Raw genomic sequence first — 21,836 nt, forward strand, 5'->3', positions numbered from 1 at the left:
ATCAGATATTACTCACTCACTTGCACGCGCAGCACAATATATACATTTACTAGTAATGAATTACAATTAACGTTACAAAACGTTATAAAACATTAGCATCATTATACAATAAAAGAAACACATCGCAAGGCACTGCGTGCTCGAGTAATCCACCTGACTTCGCTAAAAGTTTCTCAACCTATCTACCCTTGTTGATACGTCCCGTATTAGATTCCATTCTCTCTCTCTTTCTCCTCCCCCCTCTCTCTCTCTCTCTCGCCCAACTCACTTCGTCTCGTTTTACGTCTCGTTTTCGTCTCGTTTTCGTCTCGTTTTACAAATATCAGTCTTATGAATGCATGTGTCACACGCGCCGTCGCGAGGAGGCTGTAGAAGTGGTCGGCGGTCCATCGCGATGCAAGCACGTCGGTGCAGCGTCTCGATGGAAGAAGGAGTGACGGGGGATCAAGTATTCCGCGAGGCCAGAAGGGGGGAAGAGGACGATAGATGGTAGAGAGAAGGGTAACGTCAATTCGCGGCAGCACGTGCACGGTACAGTCGCGTAAGAACGACCTTGGAGGTCAGTGCTCTCCGCGTAAGCAGGCCATAGTAGTACGTCGACGCGATCGATCATCTCTCCTCCTCCTCCTCCTCCTCCTCCTCCTCCTCTCTCTCTCTCTCTCTCTATCTCTCTCTCTCTCTCTCTCTCTCTCTTTCTCTCGTTGAAGTAGGCGACGCGGCGTCGATAGAGGAAACCAGAGGAATAGAATGAGGAACAGACAGACAGGGGTAGGTGGTAGCAGAAGGAAGCGAGAGACACGACGAGGAGGAGAGGACTCCTCCTCCGCCGTATCGAACGCGACGAAAGTCCCTGCTTAGATGTTTGGGCGTGGATTTGGGGTGAGAGTCTATACTCCCGCGCTTCGGTTTTCAGGTGTAACCCCTTTTCGCCCCTTGTATTCCCCTTGGCTCTGTCTCTCGGATACTGGAATGCGGTTCCCCGTGAAAGTAGCGAGCGAGCGCGAAATTCGTGGACGGATAAATCCGAGATATTGTCTGATTATTGGGAAGATATCTTGAATTATTTAAAGTAATTTATATGAATTACTTTATATGATGGTTAGACAGTTGGAAAATTTATTCTAATAATAGTCAAATATTATGTAAATTAATATAAAAAATGTAATATTAATACAATTTTTATGCAATATTTTTGTCTTTAGTAAAATTAATATTTACAACATGTTAAATTTACATATTTTATTTATTTATATTAGAATATATAATTGTACAAACGTGATTTATAAATCAAAACTTAATAAAAAGAAGAGCATAAAATCATAGTATAAGATATTCTTTGTGATATTTAATATATAATTACATTAATAAATAATTTAGACGTTTCGGCCACAATCTTGTCATCTTCAATAAAAATTACAAATATCCATAAAATACAAAATTTATATAAATCTGATATTAAATTCATTGTTCACAAATATAAATCTATATAAACGCATTCTTTTCTCTTGTAAGAGTACATCATAAAACGTGATTGCAGTGCCACTTATTATATTGCAAATTGTGTAGAACAAGAATTTCCAGATTCTAATATATAATTTGAAAAAATTATATATTAGTTCAACACACATCTCAACATTCAAATCGTAGTAGCGCTTCGTATTTAAAGTAATGTTATTTAACATAAACGGTCTTGTTTCCAATCTTATTGTTAAAAAATTATATTATCGTTAATATTTTCTAGACAATTTGATAAGGATTAACAATTCGTTACCTGTTTTACAGACAAAATGATGAATCTTAAGCACTTTCCTCACGCGGATGAAATTCGTCGTGACATTGTGTATTATTATTTGTTCATATCTTCATATGTGCCCGCTATTTATATGTGCGGCAAAAGTTTAGATTATTCTAGAATTATATTTAAGTGTGAGAGAGATCTTTCTTTAGAAAAGGAAAATAAACATCAGGTAAACTTTCAGTGTCACTTTGCTTATTGATATTACTTATTTGGCTTTTTATATATATATATATATATATATATATATATATATATATATATAATCTCAGAAATTCTTCTTTTGACTAATAATTGTTCTGTATTTAAAATTTTAATTATCCCAATCCAATTCATGCATCTCATTCACTTGGTGACGTGAAGCTACTGACATATCGGAGGTGGATCTTCTTATGTCAACTTTATGTCCTTTAATTCGAGTTTTTAATTTTCTTTTTGTTTGGCCAACGTAAGAAGACTCATAATCTAGACAATTTATTTTATAAACCACTCCACATTCTCTTTACATAAGCGATCTTTTCCCTTTTTATAAATTTATTAAGTTTATTTATAGATTTATAAGCAATATTAAAGCCATGACTATGTGATAATTTATTAAATTTTTCCGATATTTTGCTTAAATATGGTATTACAAAAAACTTTTTTCTTAAATTAGAATTAGAATCGTTTTCATTATTATTCCAATTACTATTTTTATCTAAATTGATTCTATTTTCTAAAGTTTTTATGCTATTTTTGATTGTCTATTTTTGAAAAAATGAGTTCAAGAGAATAATCATTAATTAACAGAATGTGAACTAAAAAATGAAAAATTTTTCATGAAATTTTTTTCATGAAATTTCGGATGGGATAAAAACAATATTCTGTCTAATTGCCCGTTTTATGATGTACTCTTACAAGAGGAAAGAATGCATTTATACTATAGATTTATATTTTTGGAAGGATTAATTTTCACATTCTATTCAATTTTGTTTACAAATAATTTTAAATCCTCAATTCTATTCGAGTTGTTGAGAAAAATTTATGTTTACATTAAAAATTAACTAGACTCATAAGGAAAATTGTAAACGTATGTTTTAAAAAATTGTAGATAGTGTAGATAGTACATACGTAATAAAACTAGTTCAAGGGAATACATACATTATTTTCTCAATTATGATAAGATTAACCCATCAACCTAATTTAAAGTGCCATATCTTTAACAAATTAAAAACCGATCAGTTATAGGATAGAAAAAAGTTAAATGTAGGTGCTTTGATAAGAGAAGGAGCTAATCTAATCAGAATGACACATAGCAATTAAGGGTTGAGTAGCACGATGTTGAATAACATCAATAGAACCCTCGAACACGATAGACGATACTCGAGTTTCGTGTTTCGTGCGATAAATATGTAAGTCTCACGATACGTTACGACCCGCGTGGTCCGTTTAGTGATAACCAACCGATAAGCGAGAAAATATGAATCTTCGTGACCTGTGTGAACTTTCCTTTAAGTGACTTCGATACACATGAAACTTCGCCGTCATTCACGGATTATGTGAATATTATCACTTTCTCGGCGCCACATACAACACTTCGAGATCTAGGAAAGATTTAGAAGAAAAGTTCGTCTAGCGATGATCTACTTCTGTCGACCAGAGTGAACTGCCATTCTTGTTGTGCTCATAGAATTGCTGTTTTTTTTGCGTCATCAAATCTCTCGCATTTCCGTATTTTACGGATTAATACAGTTTATTCTCCACCTGATTTCCTAATTTTGATGGTATTTTACGATTCGAAAACTGATATATCAATTATAAAATAAAAAATAATCAATTATGAAAAAAAAAATAATAAAAATTAAAAAATCAAGCAAAAGTGAAAATGACTTTTTTGAAGTGAGGAGAACTACGAAGTTTTCCAAGAGTTAATTAAAACTTTCCTGCTTCTTAACTTTATAGCGAAGGAAAGATCTGCAAAGTGTTTTTCGCAAAATCGCGATTATATTTGGAATTCAAGCAAAGCATCTACGTCAAGAGCTGTTTATACTTTAAAGTAGTCTCGAATGACGATCCTATTCCTCGTGCCACATATGCGAACGTGACGGCACGTTTCTCTTCCTGGTCAGCCGTATATAAGACGAAGCCATAAATCTTTTCATACCCGAGCCTTGTGATGTCTCGTAACCAACAAGCTTCCAATCCAGTTACGAAAGTAAGCACCGTCGCACAAAACAAATTGAATGCCTGAATCCGTAGATTCGCGGCGTGCCGAAATAAAGAATAACAATAAGGAATACATGCCAATAACGAATAACAACAAGGAATATATATAAAAATATAAAGAACATATCGAATTGAGAACATGAATCGAGTTGAGATTGTGCGGGCGAAAAAGTAAACATTCTAATGATTGAACTAATGAGAATGCTCAATTTTATATTACAATTGATTAGTAACGTTATGTGCAAAGGGAATTAATATAATATATGAAACTTTGTTTTGTCAATGAATCGAAACAAATATTATCATATAAATCTAAAAAAGAACACTCGAGTAAATTTTCATTGATGAATAATGAATACATCACATCAATTGTATCAGTAATTGAATTTCTAGTAAAATAATTTTTTAAATTCAATTTTCAGTTTTTACAATCATAAAAATATATTTTTTTCCTCAATAACTTGCAATCGAAATTACATATTTTTATCACTTACTTTGATACAAGATATTTAACGCTTTCTTTTTTTCTTGTTACATTCTTGCTTGTTATGACAAATATCTTAATAATTACAAAAAAAATTGTTGATTTTTCAATCAACATCAAATCTGGGCACACTCAGTTATTGGAACATTTATCTTATGTCGAAAAGAAAAAAGGAAGTCACATTCCACGGCCGGTTTCCATTCTGCTGTTCCATTCGCTCGCACGCGGATACAGTCGCCGACGGAGGAGGGGAGAAGTATACGGTATACCTTTACGGCAATACGAGATACGTGGTGTCTGGGGAGGTAATAGTAGCGCAGTCGACGTCCGTCCTGGTGACCAGGCGTAATCAGAGCACTCCCACACGGCAATAGCCGGCTGTAAATCAACGATGCATTAACGCTGGAGCATCGGGATGATTCCTTCCCGTTCGCCCGCGAGAAAGTGCGGATGAATCACTCCGTGCCTTCCACATGCGAAAGTGTAGGCGTCACGAGTATCACGTAGGGACATAGGAACGCGAATTGCTTTAAAATGCGACTCCAATCACGTAATCGTCGATACGATCATTCGTGCCTTCGTAAAATAACAATGTACGGCATAAAAATTTTCGCAAAATTCTTGCGAAGTGTGTATGGTTGACGAGAATCGCGACGAGTGATTCGCCAATAAATTTAGATGATCCCGCAGAATGTTCAGCATGCTAACGCATCCAGGTAGATGCATTAGAAAATGACGGAGGAGTGCATCTCACCGCATCAGGGACGGAGACTTTTGACTTTCTGGGTGTGGAATCATCCAAAGTGGAAGTAATTTCAAAATAATACAAATATTTTATTTTTTATTGTACGTGAGAAATGTATTTCTGTGTATATACCCCAGTCAAAACTGTTTTTTGTAAAATCAAAATTTTTTAAGGTTTGTATTTTCCGGGGTATTTTTTTTTTTAATATTCCGAATTCTGGGTGTGGAAAATTCCATAAGAAAATTCGTCTATGCATCGCGTAAATCACTAACGGAAAATGTCAATTTACTCACTACAGTTTCATTTCTCTTTTTCTCCCTCTTTCTCTTTTTTTCTTCACTATCTGTCTTTCTCATTCTCTCTCTCTCTCTCTCTCTCTCTCTCTCTCTCTTTCTCTCTATCGGCATTCCTTCCCCATATATCTTTCCTACCGCGCTAACGTTTCGAGAATAGACGAGCGACTGGCATGCCGCCTCGAACGAGAAATGCAATAAGAATGAAAGGACAATGAGACGGCGAGCGAAAAGAGAAGAAGGAAGGATCCTCAATGAGGGACAAAATGATCGCGAAATGCGAGCATTGCTATTAAGTGAGTATCATAATAATAATAATAATCAATGATAATTGCGCTTATCTTCAGAATCCATCTACTTATTTTTCAAGTAAAATATGTATTTAAAAATTGCATGCATATTTCACTTCATTACTATTTTCAATTTACACACGAATATTTTCCACTTAATATTTTCTTCATTTTCAGAAAATAGAGCGTACAAAGAATAAAGATTTTATTCGAATTACTAAAATAATTTTTATAAGCTAAATTTAAATGCTAAATTTTCGTTATATATCTGATTCTGTTAATACGAAATTTTCTACATGTCTTAATATTTCATACTTAATATTTTCAGAAAAAAAAGTACAAAAAATGAAAATTTCATACGAGTTACACTAAAATATACTTTATAAGTTAAACGCAATTTTCTTTAATAATTTATTAAATTAAATAAAATTAAATCGAATTATATGTAAAAATGAATCTCCATCGTTTCGTCGTTTATCGCAGACTTGTCTGTTGCAAAATAGTCATTAATTATAAAGACAGAATATAAATAAAGACAGAAAGAAACGGGAGATGAAGAATCATCGATTGCTTAAACAAGAAAGGAGCTTTGTCGACAACACTGAGCCAGCATTCTTAAATCAGATTTTGCCGGTCTGACATTTTGGGCGTTCGACTCGGTCTCTTAATTGCCGGTGCAAGAGTCAAGGCGTCCTGGTTAGTCGACCAGACGATTCCTTTTTTATCTTCCTTTCCCCTCACTCCCCCTCTCTCTCTCTATCTCCTTCTTCATTTGCACGACGATAACCGGAAACGATTGTGCAAAACCCAAATGCGTCGCGTCTATGCGGGAATAACCGATAAATCTGTTCGACTGAAAATGATAATTACCGTATTATCTAAGCCTTCGGAATAACATTTAAATAACTTACGCGGATGGATTTAAAATTATAATGACGCCCGTTGTGCGTAGGGGTATTACTTTAAGTAATGCAAAACAGGTATTAGCTCGTATCATGACTCTAAACTTAGCTCGTACAGACGTGATATTCTCGCATGTAACGGTGAAGAGGTTAACACTTTCCTCAATTATCTACACAAAAATTGGCGATTCAAAAGAAATCAGCCACGCAATCCCATATTGAATTTTTCATAAAACACTTTCGGTATGAAAATTAATTGAGTTCAACGGTCACCTTTAGAGGGAGGAATCAAATGTATGTACGTTTTATCGTTCTGAAAAAATTCCACTCCCATTTAGAAAGTCTTAAGAACAACTTCAGTGGGCGCTCTTGCTACGGCACTTATCTGCAGTCTCTCCCACGCGACCGCAGTTAATGAATGAATGAATTGCGTCATCTTACGGAGATGCGCTTTTACGTACAGTCCCGGCACAAAAATAGGCACCCACTTGTTCTCCCGAAGGAAAGACATATAATGGAGTGGTGGGAGGAGGAAATGGAGGAAAGGAGGAAGAGGAAGACGGTGAAAGTGAGAAAGCGATGTACTTTATTATATCTTATGAATCAAAAAAAGGAATAATAAGTGATAATGTTATTTAAACTTTAGGATAAATTCCTTAGGAATAATTAATAAGAAATTGCGGAAATAGGTAAAAAGGTGCACAAATGAAAAGGAGAAAAGTTCTTAGAGCAAATATTGTGGCAATGAAAAAAATTATAAAATAAAATGTTTAATAAAATCTTTAAATAAAATTTCAAGAATAAGGATAGTAGGTAATTAAGATGATAATTACGTGAAAACTTGGAGATAGACAGAAAGGGAGAACCAGAGAGCAATTTCTAGATTTCCGTTTAGATAGAACGTTGACTAATACCTTCGCAAGATGCCGCCGAACCCGTATGCGTGCAGAATCGATACTGCAAAGCAAAATTGTTTTGCAATAACCAGAAGGCGCGTTACATTCGCGGTGAAACTGCATTTCAATGATATTAGAATACAACCCACGTCAACCGCCCGTATTATGTACGTATTTTAATAATGGACTGCCTGACATTTTCCTTACTTTCGTGCGATGGTGCTTTCGTAACGCGACGTTAGCCAGAATAAATTCAGCACGCTGTGTAATTATTCTGCCTATTAACGTTTCTGATTTTTTATTTCTCGATCTACTGGAGACTTTACGAAGTCTGCCTTTTTTCACGACAGAAGTATGCGAGAATATATAAATTCTAAGCGCTGTGTATTCGGAATAAAGATAAAATCAAGAATGTCACAAGATATGAAAATGCTGATCAGTGACATTTATCATTATTTCTATGAGATAAAATACGAAATCTAGTTGCACGGATTTAACTCTCTTCGCCATGTAAAATGTTGCACCTTCCTGCAGCAACCCGAGCCTTTTAACTTCTGTGTAGATTTTGATGTTGTTTCGGATCGTATAAAAAAAAAATTTTCGATGATAGATACAGTGGTCGCATTTTACAATAAAAAATGCGGAAAAACTGAGCGTTTCACCTATTTCCCCGAAATCGAAATGGACTTTCAGACGCGCATAGCAGCACGTGCGTGATCGTTTGTTTGCGCGAATCCTGATTCCGATACGACGCGCGCAAGTTAGCGACGTTCCAACGCGCGACTTTCCTGGAAGCTGTAAGGAATTTGCATGAGGAACGGAACCCGCGATGCACAGCCTATACCATCGATGAGAAAAGAACCTGGGCGGAGTACGGATACCTCGAAAGGTAGCTTTAAGCAGAAGACAAACCGACGGTTCTTCCTTGAAATGCTACAGCGTGCAAATTGACACGGAGGTGGAGAGAGGAATTACCATCAACACATACAAGTTAATTAAAAGTGTCGCGAGCACTCTATGAATTCTTTAGTAAAATAATTACTGTATGATATGAATAAATCAAGTAAAAGTAATAATAGCCATGCTAGATTTTAATAATAAATATAACAAATATTTATAATAAATATAACAAATATTTTTAATATATAAAACAAATAAGTGAAGTGATATTTTGATAACACAATTTATGTAACATTTATATTCTAAATAAATTATGTGAGTAGTTTGCTTATATAAAATAACTTTTCTCATTTATCATTGATAGAATAATAATTTTAATATTAAATTATTTCAAATTCGTTAATTAATTTGTAGATATATTTGTAAATACAATTACTGCAGAATTCATTATTTCTTTATTGTATTTTTATTTCTAGCGATATTTTTTATATGATTTTTAAATCGCTCACGTTATTTATCCCTAAAAGCAACTCCCTAAATGTTAAAAGCGAAAAGTCTGACCCGCTGTTGAAAACTGATCCACCAGCCAACGTTAATCACGAGATTCCGAGATACAATCTCGATACGGCAAGCAAAATGCACTCGTTTTTTGCCGGTCGTTCAGCCATCCTGATCCTCACCTAGTGATTAATCTTTCAAGATGCGAGATCGAGTGGTCGGCTCGAGTTCGAGGAATTTCACGATCGTCCACCCAACCGGGAATTTCCTGGCTCCCTACCACGCTCCATCGGCTATATCGCGGATCGCTGTCAATGTTGATTACATATATCGTTGCATTCGCAAGGTCTCGAGTGATTAGCGGCGCTAAGCGCTTAGCGCCATGAACGTAGGTATTACTCATTTGCTACAATGACATATGTAATTCAAAAGTTGTGATCTTTCAGTTACTTGCAAAAGATAATGAAAACACAAAGAAAAAAAATATTTTAAAAAAGAACGAAGGTAAGAAATATAAATGAAAATGAGCTTCAATATTTTCAATTATTAAGATTTTGTAATTTATTAATTTTAAAATGCAATTATTACATCAAAATTGCATTTCAAAATTAATATTAAAAAATTTTAATGATTCAAAACATTCAAACTCATTTTTTAGAAGATCATTTTTTTTTATATTTTGTTTTTTTAATCGCGTTATTGTAGTAAACAACTTTTCGTTTTTTTTTATTTTTTTTTTGTTTTTTTAGTCGTGTCGTTAGTACAGTAAATGAGCAATGTGTTATTGCAGCTTCGTGCAATTTATGCAAGAGGGAGATTTACAGAAAAATGACTATTCACGCGGGAAATCGAGTTGCTAAAAGTCGAGTTCTAAAATATTTATACTCGAATATGTCAATTTATCTTTCGTTGAATGAATATTTAAACGATTCTGTTATTTAAAGATGCGAATTCGTAATTGTTAAATCAATATAAAAAAATATTTAGTAAATAAATGCGAGAGGTCACAAGAAATGGAAAAGAATGTCATGTCCTTCTAGGATCGAGACTCGGTGCATCCGTGCGTTAATTACTAACAATTGGCCGATTGTGAATGAAACACGCGCGTCTTCCTGACGTACGTCAGGATACAATTCTCGACGATGAATCATCCCGTCACGGGTCAGTGCAATGAATCATATGACAGATCTGCTTTTCCGAGGAAAATCCGATTGTCAATTTTCAGTTAACTGTTCTACTCGCATCCACTTGGACTATTTCCAACTTCGTAATGTATATGTGCTCACCGATGTTTCTTCAAAGAAATACGATTGAAAGATCAACGAGACGTAGATGAACTAAATCCCAATAAATATTTCTGCGACAATTATTCTCTAAATTTGAATCAGTGGATAATCACTGATATCAATGCCAAGTACGCCACTGGTAATCAGTGAATAAAATGTGAGATCCCTAATCTAGAGCTGATCTTTTATTATATGATCTAACTAACCTTGTCTTCATGCATAAATTCAATGAATATAGTATTGGAAAATTGAAATTAACATGCAAATATCAGTATTTTAGTTATATAATGTTCAAACATTTTTCCTTTTTTCGTTAAATTTCACTGATTATCAGTGCCAAGTATACCACTGAGTAATTAATGACTATCGACTGATTCAGATTTAGAGAGTATGATTACAAACGTTATATATTTTTTTATTAATAGTCGCCTTTCGTTATTGACACAAATAGCACTGGCAAGCAACAAAAACTGCAGCAAAAACGAAGCCACGCGTAAGAAAATTAATATACTCCGATTTCCTCAATCATATCATATTTATTTGTAAAAAAAATGTTGATATTTATACATTCAGCAAAATGATTACTAAGGTATTTATTCGATAAAATAATTTAAACGAGTATCAAACAAGTACAAAAGGCAGATGCCGCAGGGGCTACCTGCCGGCGTGGCACGCCGTTGAATAGCCCCCGTCGCACGATTGCGGCGCGAATGGCAAAAAGGCTTAACTGCATTCCGGCGACCATTTAAACCACCGCGGCGGGATCCCACGCCTAACCGCAAACGGCGATCGGCCGAGTGGACCGGCGGCCGGCAGACCGACCGGCCGGCTATCGGTTGACGTCACTCGGTATACCGCGCGACCTTCGAGTTCCCGCGCGATCGAACGCGCATGCTCCATCGATCCTCTCTCGGTTGCGCGAAAGGAACATCACGCTCGAAGAAGCTCTCGGCTCACGAACAAACGCTATTCGGAGCAGTTAGATTTATGATTTACAGATGTATATACGTGGAAACGCGATTTTATTGAAGTAGCTATCTTAAAATTTAGTTGGATACAGACCTAAAAATAATTTTGTTGGACCATCAAATTACAATATTACGTAAAAATGTCAAGCATAGGGTAAAAAGTTTTCTAGAAATTAGTTTGAGTAATATGTATGTAATTATTTTGATGATTCGACAAAGTTATTTTCAGATCTGTATCTAAATTTTTTTTTACGTTTTTAGTAAAACTATTTTTAATGCAAATATTGATAAAAATTAACGAATTATTGAGTTACTTTATTTTCCTTTTAAGTACATTAAAATAGTAAGAATAGAATTACATAATAAGGGGAGGGGGAAGGAGAATTTATTTAGCTAGAAATACTTTGAAGCATTCGATTCTGATCAGTCAGGAGAGTTTTACTAATTGACCTATGAAAGAATGTTTCAAAGCATTTGTAGGATCAAGTGGACTAAAGCCAAATTTGTTTAAATTCGACTCAACGTTTATACATATACTGCTTTGAGCGACCATTTATTTTGAACTTTCTGCAAGTGGAACAAGCAGGCATAGTCAGAAAAGATAGCTATTTATCCTTTCATCGAGATAAGTGCACATATTGCACATATATTCTTTTTAAAAATCTGTCGTAAGTCTTCGTAAATTGCTCACTTAATATACGTTGCGGTTGCGCAGAAATGTTCATCAGATTTTAGATGAAGAAATGCACATTAATTATGCACACTCTCAATTAAGATACTTGGAAATAAAGGCAGAAATCCGTACAAAGCTATGCTGGTGATTTAATATCTTAACGGCAAAATGCATCGCGTGAAGATGAAATCAAAAATAGTATTCGCCTTGAAATTCAGATAATGAATCCGTTAGTTTTTAGTTGCGATGGAAAGAATTAACGCACAAACACGTGATGCGATCATGAAGACCGTCCGTGAATGTAAAAAGAAGCGAATAAAAAAGACCACACCATACGGGCTTAGTTTATCTGCGCCGGATGTCGGACGCTTCATATCTTCTCCGTAACAGAGTAACTTATTACGAGGAAAAAAAAAGTAATCAATGTGACCCTCTCCCGGATGGATAGGAGACAAGAAGGCCGCCAGTGCAGAGGTCTGCGAAGATATGAAAAAATACCAGTGCGTTCGATCTTCCAAAAAAAGAAAGGCAAGGTCAGTTAGTGGTAATCGCGAGTTACGTAAAAATCGAGAGGAAACTGTTTGCGCGCACGGCAAATCTCGTATCTCATTGGATTTTTCGTGTCCGAACGATTATTAATCGTTCATTAAATAAAGGACCCACCCTGTTTTAAATTTATCATGTCGAGAATTAAGTGTCCAGTTTAAATAATTTTTTTCTACAGGGGTTGCCACTGTGCTTACTCAATGTCGTTAATTTAATATATATATTTCCGTCAGCAATGTGAAATTTTCACCTTTCCGCAACCTGTACCTTCAAATTTGAATGCAGATGTTTTTTTTTTATTCCGGATGCATAAAAATCTGAAAACAATTCTTATATACTTGTAAAAACTTTAACAATGAGTGTGAAGTCTAAAAAAACTCTTACGCGTACTTGTGACATACTTTTAACAATGAGTTTTCATTTCATAAAAGTTGAATTGTATTTTACTTATTTGTTTATATATCAGAATTCACAATCAAAAAGTCGACTGTGCCTTTAAATTGTCGGTGCAGCAATTGCCGGTGGAAAGTTAATTAAAACAATGGACGGTTAATTAAAATAATTTAACTCAAGAAATACATAAAATTTGACTAAATTTATTTATTATTTATTAAGTGTATACGTTATGGACGTTTATTTGAAAATTAAAACCACAGTAATTTAAAACCACAGAAATGGATTCATTTATATTTTAACGTCACGGGAAGCTAAAAATAAACGTTATTTAATTCAAAGGATTGCCATGGCTTCTTCGACATCTAACAACAGTACGGAGAAGAGAATTGGTCCGTTCCTCGCGAAAGTTATCCGACGTGGCTCGCAGTGACGATTACGAGCGCGGGATGAAAGAACGATTCTCACGATGCTCGCGCGCACCCAAGCCGAGTAATTTACGAGCGCGATTACGCGTTCATGAATCGGCACGAGTATCCGCGCGATGTACATCTCGCTAAGTACAGCCATGATTCTTGGCCCGTGATAACGGCAAACGCGATTTCATCATGGAGGTTGATAAAAAAAAAAAAAAAAGAAAGGAAGACTCTAACGAACTAAACTGCGTAGAGTAGTGAAAGGGACGCGAGTATAGAGCAAAGTAATCCGAGAAATATTGGGAAGTGTAATTTGTAATTTTTTGCCGGATCGTTAATCCACCTGTGCGTCTTCATCGAGCCGGCTAACCGATCAAAACCGGCGACTTGCGCATCAGTGAATCGGCCAATTACCAATTATGATCGGGCAACATCAAGGTCGAATCTGCGACGTGTCCGGTCACATGCCACCGTCATCGCCTTGGTCTGGCAGATTGGGATCCACGCTATGGGTCCATTTAAAGAGCTGCGGGCAGAGAGAGCGAGAGAGGAAACGCGGCACTTTTGAAGGAACCCGCGCGGTTCGAATGTCCCATTGTCTTGCCATTTGTGAAGCGCCATTTGGCGCTTCATACTTCTCGAGTTCTCCACAATGACTGCTACTTAAGTCATTCGTGACAATGTTGCGAGATTGCGACATCCGACGCTATCGGCATCATTACTCATTCAGATCTACCGCGTCTGAAGGTTTTCAACTGTATGTTTCCGTCGTCAAGATATATTCAACGTCTGTGAAGATAAGTTCGTTTCACATAAATTAGCAAATTAAATGAATGCCGAGTTAAATTAACTTGACAAGTAATATCAATGATATACATATCGATATCTATGCTTTTTTTGCACTTTAAAGACTAAACCTAAATCAGATTATACATTAGAGATTTACTATTAAATTTGTAATGTCAAATTTACTCAATTTTAATTATTTCTATAGGTCGTCACTGCTCAATATGTTAATTTAACTAAAACAATAGAGATAAATAATTTAACTCAAGAATTGAAGAACGTAAAAACAATATTTTAATAGAAACACAACTCAGCTTGCAGTAATTACAGACACAGAAGGAATACGACATATGATTTTATAATAATTAGAATTTTTAATAAGGAGAAAATATTGAACGATTGATTTCAAAGATGGTTTATGTTTATAAAAAAAAAATTAGAAAAGGAAACTAAACTTACAAAGAAAACAAACTCGAAACAAAATTACTCGTATACTAATTTGTTTACGAAGTAATGCTTTCATTTTATAACATTAAATATACTAATTTAATCTCAAAGTTTTTATCTTCAGATTAAACAACATCAACATCGTTACTACATGTAAGTTACATCTAATTTAAGTTTTATTGATTTACCAGTGAGTTGCATCTGACATTATTATAATCTCATAACATTGATCATCTCATAATATTGACACACTAAAAATTCTACATAATTAATAATTCATCATTGATTTTACTATTCGATTATAAATTTTCTGAATTTTATGAATAAAGAGAATTTGACCAATCAGACAATTTCAATTCACAAAACTCGTTTCGTTCTGATCGATTAAATTTTAAAGCCTGTTCTAAACTTCTTGCATCATACATCTAGTCTTTTTTTTCTTGAATATAGATAAAAAAGAAAAGATGGACCTTCAGCTAAAAAAAAAAAGAAGGAAAAAACCAGACCTCTAATCTCCAATTTTCAATCTTCAATGCGCAATATAAAGATTACTTAAGCAGAGAGAAAAAAAGGCAAGACAGTGGAAAATTTTAGACAAAAAACAACAGACCTACGTCGGTCGATCAAAGGTCGAGCTGGTTATTAACGTTCGTCGGCGTTTTTGACCCTTGTCTTGTATTCTCGCCAAAATCAATCGCGTCGGCGGCTTTTCATATTGCAAATTTGCAATATGTCTCGCAAACGAGACGCGAGAGACAGAGGACGATCATTCTAATCGGTAAAGTATCGCCGCGAGCGAGAGGCGCGCTCGTAGCACGTAATCATCTTTGTACGTTACATGGCTGGGTCACGAGCGCGTATATATACAGTCGCGTGAGCGCACGCGTACTCGCGTATCATACATATACATGCGCTCGATAGAGGAACGATGGAACGATGGAACGATGGAACGATGTCGCCATGTGGTGCAACACACTCCTCAGGTGTACAAACGGGCGCGATTTTGCCGCCGAGCAACACGACGTCGCCGTTGGATTCCACAGCGTTAGCGGTGATTACGCGCGCGGAATATTCTCCTCTCTCGCGGTATGGTTTAGGCATGTTTTGATCCCCCCGAGAGATTGGATACTTATTTGAAGACGTAATCGCGCGGGATACTGCATTATTCTTTAACGACACGATCGCGACATTCAAGCGGCTTGTAACGTTTGAAGATGATTTTTATTACTGTTTAGGAACATTTGCAATTTTCTCGCATCTCATGAAAAATTAAGTACCTCGAAAAAAATCAAGAAGCTGTTAAAAATGCATGTTAAAGAGGAGAGATAGAGCTGTAAAAATTTACTTCTTTTTTAATTTCATTTCTACGATTTATATTTTGTATTAATTATGTGAAATCGGAAATTGATACTTTTTTAATATTTTCCTTTTTATTTTTTTTTTTTAACTTAGTGCAATTATTTTTCACAATGATATCGAATTTTTTGTATTGAAAACTCATTTTTATAAAATGTTTTGTAACTGTGAAATTAAAGAATTTTTTTTACAGAAAAAAAAATGTTTTTCTTATAATATATTCTCGATTCGCATAAATCTCTTCAAAATTATTTAAACTTTTATTAATTTAACTCTTCATGAGACACAAGAAAATTGCAAGTGTTTCTCAATTATTTATGAACGGTAGCATATAAATTGTCGTGAAATAACAATTATAAGAAGTTAGATAACAATATTAGATAAGACAAGTCGTTATTTGTTTTAATGATTGTTTCGTAACGATAAAAATAAGTGACTTGCGGATAAATTATTTGTATATCTATGCGAAGCGAAACGTTCGTTTCAAGACTACAAGGACAAACCAATATTTTCCGAACTTGTTTGTTTTCATCCCGCGTGTTTTATGCTTTCGGGGTTTAGGACGCAAAATCGTACGGTTTGGCAAAAGTTCGAAGGCTATCGGAGATTAGCTGAAAACCTTTTCCGTAAATAGAACACCTTGATTTTTGCAAACACGTGTATTTCGCTGCCCTCGTTCACGCGCGTGCGAGGCTACTCGAAGACAAAAAAGAACATTTATCATAGCTCGTGGCTTATTGCAAAGTGTTATGCAAGTCGCGTCTACCTCCTCGGTAGAAATTACACTATAGTTAGATACGGCAATGCGACACGTGAAGGAATGGCGCCTGTTACGAGTTCTACGAGCCATTTCGTGCGCGAATAGTCGTGGAAACGAAAATTGTCACGTGACGTGCAATAACAATAATAACATTATCGGCTGACCAACATTATCGGAAAATAAGTGCAATCATTTCAAAAACCGTTCCATGTCGTCCACACTAATGTTACTTTTATCAGCAGTCTTTTAATCGATCGCTTTCAATTCCCGAGTTGCGCCTTATTGTGCAACTAGCGACAATTTTCTACATCTAATCCTACATAATTATTTTGATGGTTCAACAAAATTATTTTCAGATCTGTATCTAGCTAAAATTTTAGATATTTCAGCAAAACCGTCCTTTCCATATAGATCTCTTTTTTTTTCAGTCGTATGAATTTTTAAAAGTGAAAAATCAGAATAAGCTCTTTTTATCGGGTGATTTAAATTACATTATATTTTTATTATTAATATATCCCTCGTTATTTGTCAGTTCGAGTTTCGAGAAGCTAAACAATAATGATAGTTCGCAGAAACCTGGCGTCTTCGCGATCTTAATTCGATGTACAAACGAACAGATAACTTTTCCCGACCTCGACACTATTTTGCCGATGCGCGCCGAAGACATGACACGAGAAGCGGGTTTTCAACAGCCGGGTCGTCGAGATCGCTACGACGATCTATCAACTCCTTTGCCGATGGTAATCAGTAATCATTGGTGTCATTGAAGAAGAGAAACAGTGCCGAGAGAGGCCAGCAATTAAGTACAACATTTACGGTGCTGCGCGCGTTCGCAGCATCTTCTGTCAATATTGACGTAGGAACGAGCGATGCAGCGCGAATGAGACTTATTGTCCATGGTGTATTGAGAAAATTGTACGAGTACGCTCGATATTTTATGTTTCTATACACATCTGCTGTATACAAGAAAGAGATCTACCTCCGCCAAGGAGGTATCGCGAGCGTTGTGCGCGGAAACGCAATTTACGTTGTGCATTTAATGGCTGTTTAGCGAGACGATAACTGTTTCGCTGAAATACACCTCAAGAGGATGCACTGCAAATATCCCGCGAGTTCTAGAAATACCATCAAACGCCTCCAGCATGAAAATTCATAGGAGGATCTATACGGTGGTTAGCATAGCATTTACAAGTTAAACAGATTTTAAGATCGTGTGGAAGGACAAGAATAAACTTCGGGGGATTCACGCGCCTAAGTAAACTGCATTTATACAAAACAATGTTTCACGGGAATTTACATAATACTCCTGGGGAGTTGAATAAAGGAAAAATTACGTAATACATATTGTTCGCGTAATCACTGCGAGTCGTTTGGTAATCGCGATTATATGACTATGACACATTACAGATATTGCTGGATGGTTTTAATTCAGGAATAATCACCTAATTTTTTTACATAAACAATTACGTGAAGTATTTTTTTTTTACACTTCAATTAAAAATCACTATTATTATTATTATTATATAATTCGTTATAAAAATAAATAAATTCGCTAAATATAATTGCTATTTATACACATTTATTATTATATTTAGTAAATTATTTAACAATTAAAAAGTTTTGCATTTAATTTTTTTGAAGAACGTATAGAATATTATCAGTTTTACTTGTTAGTTGTAAATCACTAAAGAGAAGTATGAAAATTGGCTCAACATATAAAATATGAGAAACACTCCACGCGAATATTACGTTAAAAAAAAAGAGTAATGTAAGGTTAAATTACATATTATATGTTATCTACATTTTATCCGTATTCGAGAATTTTATGTATAAATAGATTTAATACTTTCTAAAAAAAATGAAGGGAAATGAAACATGGGATGGATTCCTGATCAATAAAGAAAACTACTATTAGACTGAGTTCTACTTTCTTACTGCTGGATGTAAAAATCAAGTGATTGTTTTCAGATTAATGTGAGATACTCGAGCGTTAACCGCGAAAATCCATGTCGCCCAGGTCGTTACTTCGAGGACACGCGTGTTTCTCGCTTTATCGGACCTGTCTCGCCCGAAACCCCGGCCCGTTTTCTCTTCTCGCTCTTTTCCTTCTTATCTCTCTTCTTCTGTTTTTTTTTTCTTTTGTCGCCTTTCCTTTCCTTCCGACGTACTGACGAATCAATTCCGCGGCGGCACGAAATTCTCACGGGATCTCTCTCGCAATAAATTACTGCCTGAGGACGTTAGTTTGCCGACCTCCGCGCTCGCGCACGAAAACGAGTTTCTCAGTCGTCGTCGCGCGAGCAAACAGGCGCGATGACGAGTAACCGAGTCCCCGCGATTAGCATACTCATGCGGGTAGCCGAATTCGGCTGAGTGCACTCCAGGGCACCGTGCCGCCGATTGCGCGATCCCCCGCGTTCGAGATATCATATCGAACTCAAAATGTTTCGACAATACTCTATTTCGCTTTACCATACTTGTTTTATTTCGTACGGTATTTTTTTTTGCAACTTCATCAGGTATTTCATTCTGAACAACTTTAGTGTGAAATGCAGAAAAACGGAATTGAATAAAATAGCGCAAAAAAATTGTAAGATAAATCTATTAAAGTAATAACTTATCTGTTTGCATACGTTACGTATTGAGCAGGTAATAGATTTTTGTGATCTACCGAGGAACGATTCGCGCACTACTATCGTCAAATTATTTTCAAATAGCTAGATATCTATATATATGTACACATATATATACATAGAGTCTTCTTAATATTAAACTTGATAAAAATTTGTATTTACTATTTCTTTATTGTTAATATTGAACATATTATTTGTGATATTATAAGTGAGAATTATCTAGGAGTCGATGGAAAACAATATCTAATCAAAATTAGCGCATTAGCTATTGAGATGTTAAATATACTCAATGGCTGTTTTTAAATCCGAACTATATAAAAAAAGCCAAAAATCGTTCATCGTTAAATCGCAAAAAGATTTTATCGAAAAGTTCGAGATTCAAAATGTATATTTCACTTACCGGATTCTTCTGTCTCTAACTCTTCTTTAAATACTTGAAGGTTTTCAGACACGTTCGTTTGGTGATAGCAATGGTCGATAAGGGTGCTCTTTTTAATATTGTATGCCATCTGCTGTTGTATCTCTTCGTGCTTCCTTCGAGTAATTCGTTGATTGTCCTCGTTGTTCAATGGATTCTTGATCGGTGATGGTAAGATTTCTAATGATGTTGAAGCTTCTGATGGTATATGTGAAGCTCCTGATGATGTACATGGTATATGTGAAGCTCTTGATGATAATGGTTTCAGTAGTGATGGTGACCGGACTGAAAACTGTTCCATCATCTGGGACATGTTGAACTGATGTTGAAAGCTCACCTCCTGCTCTTCCTTTACAGCAATCCTTGAATCAGTCGCCCCGTCTTCATCGGAATCAGTCTGGAAGGAATCAGTATGCTTCCACGAGTGCCACTCTTTCAAGTACTTCTCCTCGGCCATTTTAAATACTTTCGCTGTTTTACTTTTGCAGCGCGTTAAATAGTCTTCTTCTTCGTCCGACATATAGTGAAGGTAGTTATCTATCTTTGAAGATTTTGAGAGAACTGGACTATCTGTCTCTGAACAATTTGAGAGAATTGACCTATCTGCCTCTAAAGAATTTGAGGACATTAGACTATCTACCCCTGAAGATTTTGAGGGAACTGGACTACATTGAAGATTTTGAGAATTTTTAATTTTAGTCCGAATGGTACTGAATGATGCGTGGTACACTTCAAAGAAATCACGGAAGCGCTTTACGGGTTTCAGCATTGCGTAGGGAGATCTTTTATTCATAAAGACTTGGCGCTTTAAGAGTTTGATTTTACGTGCCGTGGAATAATTTTTAAACTGTTGCTCTTCAAAGTCAATGGTTTTTCGGCGAAGAGGAAGACTTTCACTTTCTGAATCAGAGTCTTCCAAATTGAGCAGTTCATTTTTTTGTGAACAGTTTTCTTCATACTGCGAGTATATCGATTTCGAAATCGGCAGCGAATCGAAGTCTATCGACTTCAGATTCTGGTGCAACTGTGAGAGCTTTGGCTCACTCAATTCGAACTTGGATTCCAGCTTTTCAATTAAATTTTTCAATAGGTCCAGCTTTGCATCATCCAGCTTTACATTCTTCAGTACATCAAACAAAGATACCGGTTTTGAATCATCTTCCTCCACCAAAGGCAGGTCAGCTGGATCCGGATGCAGCGTTGGTTGTGGATTCAACTGGGGCTCCAGATTTGGTTCCGGTTCGAACTTCGGCTCCGGCTTCGGCTGTACCTGCGGCTGCAGTTGGTTTTTTGTACGTTTTTCCTCAATTGTGTTTGTAGTACTCCGTTGTAATCGTTGCTGATGTTGTGAAACATTGTTGCGATAGTTGTTGCGATTATCTGAAACATAAGAAATTAATTTATAAAACAAGTTTATAAAACAAACTTTTAATTAAATTATACAATATCATAATAAAGTATTTAAAAATTATTATAAAATTATGACTGAAAATGAAAAAATATGAAATTCCACATAAGTATCAAAAATAAAAAATTTAATTTCAAATTCCATGTAAGTATCAAAAATTAATTTTTTATTTTTAATAACATAGAATTTTAACATTTTTATCTTAAATTTAGTTGTTTAATGTAATTGTGAAGTTTTTACTTTTTATTATTCTTCATTGTTGATTGCAATATGTTGCGATAGAGTAAAGTACAGAATTACATCACGTATCGTAATGCTAGCATCGTGTGCATCAATAACGTACAACATGTAATTAATGATTTCGAAAATAGGAATAAAGATTGCGATAATGTGCACAATACTATGAAAATAGATGACCTTTTCATTATATTTGCTTTCTGTCATTTCTTTATTCGTTTTTAATTTTTTATAAAATTGATCAATATTATGTACAAAATATATTAATAAATAAAATATGTATTATACAAAATATTAAACTAAGAATCTGTCTAAAATATGAATATTATTGTTATATTTATCTTCAAACAAATTATAACTACATATTACAGTGTTTAAATTTAATTAGGAAATAAACTCGCGAATGAAGTTTAAGTTGACTTGCGTGAATATTTGAATGATGTAAGTAGAAAAATTGAAGAAGGAGAAAAACAAAAGAAGAAAATTTTGCAAACATATATA

The 21,836-nt window shown here is 35.2% G+C and overlaps 1 protein-coding gene across 1 annotated transcript in view; it reads right to left on the minus strand.

The window, feature by feature from the left end:
- The window catches only part of Myc (bHLH transcription factor Myc), a 39,965-nt gene that overhangs the window by 10,088 nt on the left and 8,041 nt on the right, over positions 1 to 21,836 (minus strand). The window contains exon 2 of the mRNA XM_011067411.2: positions 19,673 to 21,070. Coding sequence (XP_011065713.1) covers positions 19,673 to 21,070 — 1,398 coding nt within the window. The remainder of the gene's footprint in view (positions 1 to 19,672; positions 21,071 to 21,836) is intronic.

Source organism: Acromyrmex echinatior, chromosome 10 (assembly GCF_024713525.1).
Source record: "Acromyrmex echinatior isolate Ae372 chromosome 10, ASM2471352v2, whole genome shotgun sequence".
Taxonomy (NCBI): Eukaryota; Metazoa; Arthropoda; class Insecta; order Hymenoptera; family Formicidae; genus Acromyrmex; species Acromyrmex echinatior.